A 14150-nucleotide genomic window follows, 5' to 3' on the forward strand; every position below is an offset into this window, starting at 1 on the left:
TTTTTTTTTTCGTATCATTTTTTTTTTTTTTTTGGTCAAAACCATTTTTTCAAAAAAAAATTGGTGTTCACAAACAATGTAGTACAATTGTACCATTTTTCACACAAATATTGTATTTACCAAGTGTAAACTTAACCAAATCTTTTTGGTGTCCTTAAATTTTTTGGGTTTTTTTTACATTAAAAATTGGTGGCGATTTTTGACCTTTTTGATTTTTTCATTATTTTTGAGGGTAATTTTTTTAGAAAATATTGCTCACATTTTTTAAATATATTTGTTCACCCAATAAAACTAATTTTTTTTTTCAATATTTTAGAAGAATTTTTTTTTTAAATTTTTTAATAACTTTTTTTTTTGTTTTTTTGGAACTCCAAAAAAAAGATTGATCTAATTTTTTGGATAGATGTGTTAACCAATCTTTTTTTGGTTAACTATTTTTTTTGGTTTTTATTTAATTTTCTAATTTTTTTTTAGTTTTTCTGTTTTGTATGGCTTGTTGATTGGAAGCCATTTTGAAAATACAAAAATTAAAACATGTCCCAAAAAATAAAAACACAAATGTGTCACTTTTGCATTCCCAAAAACAGTCATGGTGTGAGTTCACACCGGAACACGCCAAAATTTGAAGATGCACACATTCAGTGCAATTCGCGAAATGTAAGTTCTACAACATAGAAAGACTTTAAAATGGCGACATGTGCTATCTGCCATCATGGGTGAACAATGTCTGGGTTTTGTGGGAGCAAACCCTTCCTCGAAAACTAATTGACAATCGAGGAGGGGGTTGTACCCACAAAGCACAGATGTTCTATATTCTGTGATGGCAGATAGCACATGTTGACACACTGTGTGTGCATCTTCAAATTTTGGCTGAGTCATACATTAAAACAGGTTGGGGGATGGGCGGGGGGGGGGGTGTTTAGTCTTTGACACGGCCCATCATGTCAATGATGTTCTTATAGTTCTGTTCTATAACCACCATTCTTTGCCGCATATTGTCCAGCTCGGTGCAGCACTCGACAATTACATTCCGCACATTCTGTTCCATGAGAACCATCTGTTGCCGCATATTCGCCATTTCACTGCTGCACTCCATCACTTGCTGAATAATTATTCCCGCACATGCGCGAGAAAAATGCTGAACAGCATCTTCATCCCCTACAAAATGAGGACAAAATATAAAATTAGCCATTTTACCGGCCTAGATACATCTAGGGTTGCCACCTCATCCCTTTAAACCAGAACACATATTAATTACACAGGTTCTGTGGCTGATTAAAAGGTGGTAATTTAACTCACCTGGTGCCATATCTGCATTACATTAGCCACAGAACATGTGGAATCCATATGTGTTCGGGATTAAAGGGATGAGGTGGCAACCCTAACTACATCTGTTTTGCCCTATCAAGCTGGGGTGACACTGACCTGATGTTGTGCCGATTTCCTCCTCCACCACTTCTCCATCTTCATAAACTCCTCCTTCTTCTTCTTCCACCAATCCACCATCTTCAAAATCTCCAAAATCTTCTTCTTGAATTTCATCTTCCTCCTCAACAACTACCAGATTTAAAATTACTCCATCCTCCTCTCTTCCTTCCTCCTCCTCCTCCACATCCTCATCTCTTCCTTCCACCTCCTCCTCCACATCCTCATCTCTTCCTTCCTCCTCCTCCTCCTCAACATCCTCCTCCTCCACATCCTCCTCTCTTCCTTCCTCCTCCTCCACATCCTCCTCCTCCACATGGCCAGATGGCAGATCCCGGGCGTGTCTGGCCCTCTCTGCCTCCTCGAAATGCTGGCGTCTTCTTTCCCCTAGAAAGAATAACCAAAACAAAGGTATACTCATCAGCACACAGATATTGTAGAGCAGAAATCGCACACATTGCATAGAAGTTTAGAGGCTTTTTTTTTATAGAATTTTGTTGTCTTATCACCCCAAACCTACATTTTAGGATGACTTCTAGGCCAAGCTCTCATTAAGTCCCTTTTTAGCAAAGTGACACACATGGATGTCCCCCCCTTCAAATTTTGAGCTGAGACCATTCAAATTTTAGTGTAATCTTTTGGGGGAGACACAGGTGCTCTGGATTACAGATATGAAAACACCTGCTTAGTAGCACTGTTTGCATTTCCCATTCTTGGATTTAAATTTTCGAGTAATAAATTTTTACACAATGTTTACAAACAATGTTTTTGGCAAGAGAGGCATGTCCAGGTGTGTTGTTCCTGGGCCAACATCGTATTTGTGAGAAGCAACCTGATGTGAACAAGGTTTACTATTAACAGTCGTTGGCCAAGCAAATGATATTTTGAAAACTAAAATTATTTAAACATGTGTTCAGAAGTACAACCAGGCCAAGGATACAGATGTAGAAATGTACCTGACCAAACATTCAACTAATAAAATTGTCCCCACCCCTCAAACAAAAAAAGAACTTACTTTTTTTTAGTATTTTTTTGATTTTCTTCAGTTGATGTGGCTCACGGAGCTTTAAGTCGGACCACCGCTTCCGTAGCTGCTCCTTGGACCTGGCGATCCCAAACATCCTCTGCATTTTCCTTGCAACCTTCTCCATATTTTTCCCCTTCCTGCGGTTGGGGGTCTTGTATGGGCCATATTGCCCATCATAGTCCTTCCTCCGCATAATCTCTACCAGCTCCACCATTTCGTCGAAAGACATATTAGTGGCCTTATAACGTTTTGGCCTGGATCGCGACGTTCCTGCCTCTGTCCCCTCACTTCTGGCCTGAGAGCTCCGTGCATGCTCGCCTGTCATCGCCATCTTTCATCCCCACAGAGATTAGGGGCGTGGAAAACAGGAAATGTCCCGTCATGGGCGGGGACGAGGGCGGCGGTTCATACATACGCGGAGTGTAGAGAATGAATAAGACGTGATTACGTAGGTTACGCGGAGATTATTCGCCCGTTTCCCAGAAGTAACACAGTTAACGCCAGATTTTTGTAGTTAACATTGATTAGGGGGCATGGCAATGCAGACGAAAGCGGTGTGTCACGCACACGCGGAGTCTGTTAAAGGGAACCTACGTGATTACGTTGCTTACGCGGAGATTAGTAGAACATTTGACAGCAGTAACACAGTTAACGCCAGATTTTTGTAGTTAACATTGATTAGGGGGCATGGCAATGGAGACGAAAGCGGTGTGTCACGCACATGCGGAGTCTGTTAAAGGGAACCTACGTGATTACGTTGCTTACGCGGAGATTAGTAGAACATTTGACAGCAGTAACACAGTTAACGCCAGATTTTTGAAGTTAACATTGATTAGGGGGCATGGCAATGGAGACGAAAGCGGTGTGTCACGCACACGCGGAGTCTATAAAAGGTAACTGACGTGATTACGTTGCTTACGCGGAGATTATTTCATTGAGCTGCACGAGGAGCTAGAGATAATAAGGTAAAAAATTACAACATGGGATCAGCAGAGGCCTAGAAACTTGAGAGCCATGGGATTGTGGTTTTGTCTGTTGTTTGCAGCCTTTTAACGCAACTTAGTATGTTTCTTGTGTCCCCAAAACTGAATTTACTTCTCACAATGCTTTCACACATCACTTAAATCTAGATGTGAAGAATGCTCTACCTAATTGTATTTTTTGCCAGGTGTATTGTGATCATGCAAGTATTGTTCTGTGTTGGTTGGCCAGAGGTTATTAGGAAGTGTATTTATATGTCAGGAATGATGAGGGGCATGCTAAGTACACATGAAATAGTGCCTTGATGAAAGGTCTAAATATAACAAATTGTGGATGGGTCTAGATTACACGTATTTAGCAAACTTATTTGAAAAAGGGTCTGCATGTGAAGTCATTTTTGGTCACAACAATGGGGCAGAGATGGCCAGCATTTTAGCTGCAGGAGACACTGTGTTTGCATAGTACTTGATTAATCTGGGGCCACATATGAATACAATGGGAATGCTGGGCATTTTTTCATGTTTATTTTTTTTTGGTTTAACAGTGTTCATCTTAAAATTTATACAAGAAATTCAAAAATGGAAACAATCGTGGGAAAGGAGATCATTTCACGGCTCATTGAAAAGTTTAGGGAAATGCCCCTACTTTGGGATTCCAAACATCCCCACTATTCTAGGAGGGACCGACGAAGGGCAGCACTTGATGAAATAGCTACATATATGCAGACATGGGTTCCCGGCTGCACAGGCAACATGGTCAAGAACAAAATGAATAACCTGAGGGCCGCATACCGAACAAAAAGAAGAGAACTACGGGAGCAACGATCAGGAGCAGCAGCAAGAGAGTCCACGGAGCCAAGTCTGTGGTACTACCAGGAGCTGAAGTTTTTGGGGGATCAAATGGAGGGCCGGCAATCAATGTCCAGCCTTCCTTCCAGCCGGCATCGCAGCAGACCTTCCATGGATCACCACAGCCAGGAGGAGGACGGTGAGGGGCTGGCTGGCAGGCATGACAATCTGCGACTCTCCACTTCTGATGAGGTAGAGTATTTTTCAAAATGTTTTTGGGCTGCTAATTCTTGTTTGTTTATTGAGTTGATATTGTAATCCCAAACCAAAAAATGGACTATAAAAGTCATGGTCATAAAAATAGGGGTCATGGATGCCAAGTGCAGGGATCAGAAGGAGAGTCTATTCAAGTTTAAAGTAAGATAAAACAAACCAGTCTAGAGCATGAAAATGTGTGTGATTTGCTTGTGCCAAATTGTAAAACATGTCACTTTTTTTGACACAGGAAGAAGGGAGCAGCCATGAAATATCGGCTACTGATGCTGAGATGCCTGCCAGCCAGGAGGAAGGGGTCATTGGCAGCCAGGAGGAGGAGGCCGGGCCCAGCACCAGTCAGGAGGGCCCCAGGCCCACGGTCAGCACCACCAGGCAAGTCCCTCCCCCCCGGGTCAGGCAAACAGGCCTAATGAGGCGCAGGAGGTAGGTTGAGGATGAGAGCCTCCAAATGATTCGGGAGGCTAGCGCCTTAATGAGGGCCCCCCTCAACCCCACTGAGGCCTACAGTGCCTATGTGGCCCACAAATTGTCCCAAGCGGGGGAGGATGGTCAGAGGCGTGCCAGGAACCTGATGAACCAGGTGCTTTTATGGCTGCACCAGGGCTGGCTGACCGATGACACTGAGCTGAGTGACCCGGCCCATCCTGCCCAACACCTGCTAACTCCTCCTGCTGCCACATCATCCCGACCTGCAAGGGGCCGTGGACGGGTCCGTGGAAGATCTGCTGCAATGCAGGCTGCAAGGAGGGTTACAAGGAACAGGAGGAGATGATTCCCGGCCTTCCATTTGATCCCCCAAAAACTTTAGGTTTTTTGGACTACCACAGCCTGGGCTCCATTGGCTCACTTGCTGCTGCTCCTGGTTTTTGTTTTTGTGGTTGTTCTTTTTTAGTTCTCGGTATGCGGTCCTCAAGGTTTGCCATTTTCTCCTTGACTATGTTGCCTGTGCAGTCTGGAACACAAGTCTGCATGTATGTTGCTATCTCATCAAGTGCTGCCGTTCTCGGTAATTTATTTTTGTTTATGGCCAAAATAAATGGTTATTTGATTTACTGAAATACCTTGTCTATTGTGTTTTATTACTGTGGTGATTAGGCATGAAACATTTTAGCAAATAATATGTGTCATTTAGAAAGGACACCAACTCCTTGGGGGGGGGGGGGTACATTTGGCGTACCAACTTGGGAAAACAAAAAAGGAAAAACACACGCCAAAATAAAATGGTGACATAACTTGACCAAAAAAAAAGAAAAAAAATGTGAAAGAAAAAAGAATGGTGACATAAATTGCACAACAAAAAAAAAAGAAAAAAAAAATGTGCAAGAAAAAAGAATGGGGACATAAATTGCACAACAAAAAAAAAAGAAAAAAAATGTGCAAGAAAAAAGAATGGTGACATAAATTGCACAACAAAAAAAAAAGAAAAAAAATGTGCAAGAAAAAAGAATGGTGACATAAATTGCACAACAAAAAACAAAAGGGAAAAAAAATTAAAAAACATTAAATTACAAACCAAAAAATATAAACATTGACATGTGGAGGAAAAAAAGAAAGTTCAAACATCTGGATAGATAGCATCAGCAAGAGAACGGGTTTATTCTAGCAAGAGAACGCTGAAAAAACAAGAGGAAATAAACGACACACTATATAGTTACAAGGACGAATGTGCCATATCACAAACAAACGAGAGTTTTACCTGAACGAGTGCTCCCATCCCCTTATTTTGTCTGAGCATGCGCGTGGTTCTTATCCGCGGATAATGTGTACTAACCAACGGATCTGTCCGTCGGATAGATTCGCAGTGGATAGATTTGTTTAGCATGTCAGCAAATATTCGATCTGCTGAAAAGCGAGTCGACGGATAAATATCCGCGGAAACAGATCCGCTGGAGTGTACACACCATAGGATCTATCCGCTGAAACCCATTTGCTCGGATTTATCCGCGGATGGATTCTATCGTGTGTACGGGGCCTGACACTCTCTCCACAGTTTTTTATTGTCCCCACTTGTCAGCCTCATTTTAATTGCCCCCACTTGTCAGCCTCCATTTTTTATTGCTCCCCCAGGGCGGCGCACTATTTTGTCAGCCTCATTTATTACTGTTCTGACCCCGGCCATAGTGCCCCGACTTGTCCCCTGACCTGCTCCAATCAGCTTCCATTATCTCAACTTCTAATCGGAACTGGTCTGGTGTGGTGAGCGGTTGAGCGCTGGTCTTTGTTCCCTGGTCCAGACTGGGGGCCCCAGAGGAGGGGAAGTAAGACAATGTGCTGCGGGAGTCTAGACAGGAAGATGAGCCGTGGATCTAAGCCAGCACTGCAAAATGCCAGGAGAAGTTAGGGCTCAGGAGGAGACACAGTGAAGACGCTCTGGCTTCTCTCTCTGGGTGCTGCTGCCATGGCCAGGGAAGGAGAGGGGGTGGGGGACTCAGAGCGCAGGGCAGCACTGGGTAAAGGCCTTGCTTCTCTCGACCTCGCTCTGAGACTCTGCAAATGTGATGTCACTGGTTGCTAGATGCCAGGCAGGGCTGCCCTAGCAACCAGTTTAGCAATCGCCTATAAGGGTGGCTGTGTGTCCTCATTTCATTCCGGGACACTGTATTGTCCTGGAATGAAGGTGCCGGGACACAGGACACAAATGCGAATTGCGGGACAATCCCGGGCAATACGGGACACGTGGGAACCCTACTCTGCAGCTTCTCCAGAGTTACCATGGGCCTCTTGGCTGCTTCTCTTGCTCTCCTTGGCCAGCCTGTCAGTTTAGGTGGACGACCATGTTTGTATTTGGGCCATACTTTTAAAAAGTTTGGATGATGTATTTAACAGTGCTCTGTGAGATGTTCAAAGCTTAGGATATTTTTTAATAAACGAACCCTGCTTTATCCCCTTCCCAACCGCCACACGCCAATGTACGTCAGCAGAATGACACGGGAGCACAAAAGGGCGTACCCATACGTTCCTTCGTAATCCTGGGCCAGCTGGTGCGGGAGCGTGCCTGTGAGTCCCGTGGACTCGATGTCCACCTCTGACCCGCGATTGCGATGAGGAGAGACAGAACAGAGAAATGCAAACAAGGCATTTCCCTGTTCTGCCTAGTGACATGACAGGGATGTCCTAAGTAGCCCATCCCCCTACAGTTAGAACATGCTGAGGGAATACATTTAACCCCTTGATCGCCATAATGTTTAACCCGTTCCCTGCCAGTGACATTTAGACAGTAAGCCGTGGCTATTTTTTAGCTCTGATCGCTGTATAAATATCAATGGTCCCAAAATAGTGTCAAAAGTGTCCGATCTGTCCATCGCAAAGTCGTAGTCCTGATAAAAATTGCAGATTACCGCCATTACTAATAAAAAACAATAATAATAAAAATGCCATAAATCTATCCCCTATTTTGTAGACACTATGGCCCGGATTCACAAACACTTACGCCGACGTATCTCGAGAAATAAATATGCGCCATCGTATCTATGCGCCGTGCCCATAAACTGAGATACACCTGAAAATAGGCTTCCTATGACCAACGTAACTTGCCTACGCCGTCGTATCGTGGGCGCACATTTATGCTGGGCGCATTTGCCACTCCAATTGATTTTCTATGCACATATGCAAATGAGGGAGATGCGTCGATTCACGGTTTGCGTAAGTCGTACGTCTGGCGTAAAGTTATTCCGCATATATGAGGTGCAACTCATGCTAAGGTATGAACCAGGGAACACAGCCGTCGTATTTTACATCGTTTACATAGTACGTGAATAGGGCTGGGCGTAGGTTACGTTCACGTCGTAGGCAGTGATCCGTCGTATCTTAGGGAGTAGTTCCGACGTGATTCATGGGGTCACGCCTCATTAGCATGGCTCACGCCCACTTCCACCTACGCCGGCTTACGCCGAGGGAACCCAGCGCAGTTTGGGAGGCAAGTGCTTTGTGAATTCTGTGCTTGCCTCTCTGCGCTACGTCGGTGTAGCGTATATTAGATACGCTACGCCGGCATAAATATGCGCCAATGTATGTGAATTCGGGCCTATAACTTTTACACAAATCAATGAATATAAACTTGATGTGATTTTTTTTTTATACCAAAAATATGTAAAATAATACATATCGGCCTAAACTGCTAAAGAAATTTGTGTTTTTTTTATAGATTTTTTAGGGCATATTCATTGTAGCAAAACGTTGCTTTTTATCAAAATTTACGCTCCTTTTGTTTATAGTGTAAAAAAATGTAATCGCAGAGGTGATCAAATACCACCAAAAGAAAGCTCTATTTGTGGGGAAAAAATGGACGTCAATTTTGTTTGGGTACAATGTTGCATGACCGCGCAATTGTCAGTTAAAGCGACGCAATGCCGAATCGCAAAATATGCTCTGGTCATTAAGGGGGTAAAATCTTCTGGGGCAGAAGTGGTTAAACTTCTACACAACTTTATCCATGACCTTTGTGGTGTGTTCCTATACCTTCATGATGTTGTTTGTTCACTAAGGTCCTCTAACAAACCTCTGAGGGCTTCACAAAACAGCTGTATTTATGATGAGATTAAATTACACACGGGTGAACTATTTACTAATTAGGTGACTCATAAAGGCAATTGGTTCCACTAAATTTTAGTAAGGGGTATCAGAGTAAAGGGGGCCAAATACAAATGCACGCCAAACTTTTCAGATAGTTATTTGTAAAAACTTTTGAAAACCATTTATAATTTTCCTTCCAGTTCACAATTATTTACCATTTTGTGTCACATAAAATCCCAATAAAATAAATTTACATGTTTGGTTGTAACATGACAAAAAATAAAGGTTTATGAATATTTTTTCAAGGCGCTGTATTACACAATACCAGTAATATTCTTGTTATGCCTCCAGAGGCAAAAGGATGGGAGACTAATGAAGATGTTGACAGAACTGGTAATAGGACTCCAGCACATGAATGTAATGTTGCCTGCTATATCATTAACAAGGTGCTTCACTCCTTTTTACCTGCTGGTACATACCTTAGCCACATAGTCCCCGTCCCAGCAAGGATGCCATGGTGGACAGCTATAACCACCATTAAGGTTATTCAAATCCACACAGATTAAACAAAACTCTATCAAGGACATCAAGCAGCAGATGGCGGAAAATGCAAAGGTCCATTTTATCTGCATAAAGACATAAAAACTGTTACACACTATAAGATTAAATGCTCAAAATATCTGGATCATCTTCTGTGGTGACTCACCAAGGTTAGACTGGGCTTGATCTCAACAGTAACACACAAGCCTCCTGAGACCAGATACTGCAGGAAACAAAGTACACACGTTACATTATTTATATATATATATATATATATATATATATATATATATATATATATACATATGCAACATTTTGTCATTATTTAAGGTGAACATACTGTACATTAAAAAGGTATTATTGCAGAGTTGACCCTAAAGAGACCTTAAAGCAGAGTTCCGCCCATTTTGTATCCTTCCTCTCCCCTGTGAGCATCCTTTTCGCAATCAAAATTCTTTTTTTTTTAAGGAAATACCTTTAATTATCTTCTTTCTTCCGCACTTCCAGCAGTACCCGACTGGGAGATTATGTCACTAGGCAGAAAATCGCAAGGGCTCCTGGGATAGCAGCGTCATGTATCCCAGGAGTCCTTGCAAATCGACTAGTGATGAAATCTCGCGATTATTGACGGGGGCATCATCAGCCGACGCCGCTATGGAAACGTGTCAGGTGGAAGGAGCGCTACGCAGTGGCATTACTGCATAGGCGCGAGATCGGGAGGTGCATGCTGGGTAGCTAGCTGCACCTATTCCCGGAAATAGATAGAAGAGGGCTTCAGATGCCCACAGTGGAGATGGACCCTGCCAGCTTCCGAGATCCAGGTACTTTTATTAAATTCAAACAGAAATAAAAAGGACTACGTGAATCTAAAGATTGCATATTGAGTGGGTCAAGTTATAGTGAAGTTTTAAAAAACAATAGAATTGGGGGAATGGAACTTTAAACAACATTTTTTAGGGAACATTCAAATTTCTACATTTATACATTTCCATATTTTTTATTTTGTGTCAAATGTAGAGATTTGTAAATTGGCAACTAGCGGTTGGGTAGATTAGCCACTATGTTGTCTCCTTGCTTAATAACTGTTGAGATAAGATATCAGCCAGGCAGACTGTGCAAAAAAACGATAAGCTAGGTAAATGATAAATCAGAGATTCCATCCATATATGGGAATGCTAATTGTGTTGGCAGGGTATTGAAAGGATTCGCTGGAAGCTTGTTGAATGCAGACAATAACTTTACTTTCATGGAGGATTGCAAAGAATGTCTTTACAGCATGGAGACAGGAACACAAACAAGGACACACTTAGTGAAAGAAGGTACTTCCTTTGATTGCATCATATCATAGAATACATGCACATTACACTATAACACAACAGTGCCACCTGCTGCATAGATTAGATAGTTGAGGTCTCGTCTGATGCGTGCCTCTTCCTACGTCCCCCCTTCTGCAGCCTCTGAACTCCTGTCCCCCCCTGCAGCCTCTGACCTCCTGCCCCCCTGGAGCCTCTGAACTGTCCCCTCCAAGCAGCCTCTGACCTCCTGCCCCCCTGCAGCCTCTGACCTGTCCCCTCCCCGCAGCCTCTGACCTCCTGTCCCCCCTCCGCAGCCCCTGACCTCCTGTCCCCCCCTCTGCAGCCTCTGACCTCCTGTCCCCCCCTCCGCAGCCTCTGACCTCCCCTGTACCATCCACAGCCTCTGACCTTCCCTGTACCATCCGCAGCCTCTGACCTCCCCTGTACCATCCGCAGCCTCTGACCTCCCCTGTACTATCCGCAGCCTCTGACCTCCCCTGTACCATCTGCAGCCTCTGACCTCCCCTGTACCATCCGCAGCCTCTGACCTTCCCTGTACCATCCGCCGCCTCTGACCTCCCCTGTACTATCCGCACCCTCTGACCTCCCCTGTACCATCCGCAGCCTCTGACCTCCCCTGTACCATCCGCAGCCTCTGACCTCCCCTGTACCATCCGCAGCTTCTGACCTCCCCTGTACCATCCGCAGCCTCTGACCTCCCCTGTACCATCCGCAGCTTCTGACCTCCCCTGTACCATCCGCAGCCTCTGACATCCCCTGTACCATCCGCAGCTTCTGACCTCCCCTGTACCCTCCGCAGCCTCTGACCTCCCCTGTACCATCCGCAGCCTTATATCAGGTTTTATATCTTGTCTTATATTAGGTCTGGAGAGGAGTGGAGAGTGGAAGTGCTGCCAGGATGGGGGTCATCTGGTCACCAGAGTCCTCCCCACATTCCCAGAGTTCCCCTTTACATCATAGTCTGCAGGATTCAACCTTACAGTGCAAGGGGGCACTCTGATGTAATGGGGAATGCAGTGGACTCTGATATAAGTGGGTTTGACCCCTTTCACACTGAGACGATTTGCAGGTGCTATAACGCTAAAGATAGCGCCTGCAAAGTGCCCTGAAAGAGCCGCTCCTCACATTCCTTCACCACTCCTGCCCTTTGAAATGAATGTGCACCGCAGCTATACCGCCGGCAAAGCGCATAACGTTATGATGTTGGGCTGGTATAATAATGCTATGGGGCTGGTATGAAATTATTTTCAGGGCTGGTTTTTATTCCCAGTCCGGCCCTGCATACATGGACTCTGCACAGCAATGGAACAACCCCACTAAAAGTAGATCGCATTGGTAGCAATTGGGAAGGGGCTATGTACAGTAGCTGGGTGTGTCTCCCAGAGAACTTGCATGCCATTAGGCTCCTTCCTGGCTGCCTGCATGCCGATTCTAAATGCGGAGGTCCTCTCACCCGGCTGCTTGCCTAGCTTCTCCTGCATTATTAAGTGTGGCCTCTCTGAGCTGCTGAAAGAGAGAAACAGATAAACTTTTCTTCCCTGTATGTGTCTAATAACCCAGCGAGTTTCATAATGTTGTGGGTTAAAGGAATGAAATGACCCTGCTTCTGCACATGGTAAATAAATAAGCACTGCGCTACAGCAGCATGGAGAAGGTAGCAGAAATTACATCATGTGTCTCCAGCCAGCACAAATATTTTGGTTACTAATAATGGTCTGGAAAAAAAAAGGTAATCAACCAGCTGATGTTCAGCAAGAATGTTCAAAATGTATCTTGTGTTGAGAGATATATTTTCAAAATATACCTTTGGCTGGAAAGACTTATTTATTTTGTGAAGGACATGCAAAAACAAAATATCCGGTCTGTTAATTTTCTGAGGGGTTGATGGAATGTTACAGTCCAACTTGGTGAAACAGTAGGAGCACAGGAGCGCAGGGGCGCCACCCCCCATCCTATCCTAATCTACATGCAGCGTGTCAGATGCATGGATTCCAATGTTTTTTTATTTTTAAAGCGGGGGTTCACCCTATAAAATAAAAATAAAAAAATTATTTTTTCTTCTAGCATAAATTTAGGCATAGTAGCACGAGCTACAGTATGCCTGTCTTAATTTTTTTATCCCCGTACTCACTGTGTAATCGTACATAAAAGATTCCGACTGCCCACGGGGAATGGGCGTTCCAATCCAGACGGAAGGTGATTGACGGCCGGCTCTGGCGCGTCACGCTTCTCCGGAAATAGCCGAAATAGGCTTGGCTCTTCACGGCGCCTGCGCATAGTCTGTGCGCAGGCGCCGTGAAGAGCCGAGACCTACTCCGGCTGTCTTCAGGGAGCGTGACGTGCCAGAGCCGGCCGTCAATCACCCTCCCTCTTGAAAGGAACGCCCATTCCCCGCGGGCAGTCGGAATCTTCTATGTACGATTACACAGTGAGTACGGGGATAAAAAAATTAAGACAGGCATACTGTAGCTTGCGCTACTATGCCTAATTTTATGCTAAAAGGTTGTTCTGCAGGGTGAACCACCGCTTTAAGCACGTGTCTAGAGCCAGAGGTTCTAATAGGCTTAAAAAAAAACACCCTGTTGTGCAACAATAGTGACAATTGTAACAATAGTGAATATTGGCCATGGAGGAGGGAGGAGGAGGAAGAAAGAGCATTGCCACTGTGATGCAAGGGAAGCCATCGCCCAGAAGGTAAGCACTGCCGGCTCCATAGATGGAGAATGTGTGGGCTCGACTGACCACCTGACCGACAGGGGGGTGGGGGTGCAATTGACCTGACCGACCTGTGGGTGGCTGTGGGTGCATTGTCTGCCCCCCCCCCCCAAAAAAAAACACCAGCCACCACTGGTAAGATTTAATGAATCCTGTAACTGCAGATATTGCATGTAACCTGGTCAAATTGAAGTAGCTTTTCAAAATTTTACTTTCATTTAAGCCTGGTACACAAAAGCCAAATATCGGGCAGAAACCGACCAACATTCGGCCCGTGTGTAAACAAGCATGTCTCACAGATCCCGGCTGAATGGCCAGCTTCTGTCCAATGGGCATGCTTGGAAACCAGTTTTCGATTGGCATCAGACAGATAACAAACAGCTGCCAGTGTTTTCTGGCGGGGGGGTTACAGCAGTCCCACTGTCATAACACAATAGCTCAGTGGGTGTACTAACATCAAATAACTAGTACAGCGAGCTCCTCAGTTTTTTTTCATTCAGCCCGCTGGGTCGAAACGAAAAAAAAAACCTCTGTGTGTATTAGGCATTAGTGTCACATTTCACTAAATAA

At 44.4% G+C, this 14150-nt stretch overlaps 1 protein-coding gene across 1 annotated transcript in view; it reads right to left on the reverse strand.

The window, feature by feature from the left end:
- The window catches only part of LOC120909269 (membrane-spanning 4-domains subfamily A member 8-like), a 160221-nt gene that overhangs the window by 67299 nt on the left and 78772 nt on the right, over positions 1-14150 (reverse strand). Inside the window, exons 4-5 of the mRNA XM_040321001.1 lie at positions 9716-9772; positions 9489-9635 (exon numbers count right to left, since the gene is read on the reverse strand). Coding sequence (XP_040176935.1) covers positions 9489-9635; positions 9716-9772 — 204 coding nt within the window. The remainder of the gene's footprint in view (positions 1-9488; positions 9636-9715; positions 9773-14150) is intronic.

The sequence above is a fragment of the Rana temporaria genome, chromosome 8 (assembly GCF_905171775.1).
Source record: "Rana temporaria chromosome 8, aRanTem1.1, whole genome shotgun sequence".
Taxonomy (NCBI): Eukaryota; Metazoa; Chordata; class Amphibia; order Anura; family Ranidae; genus Rana; species Rana temporaria.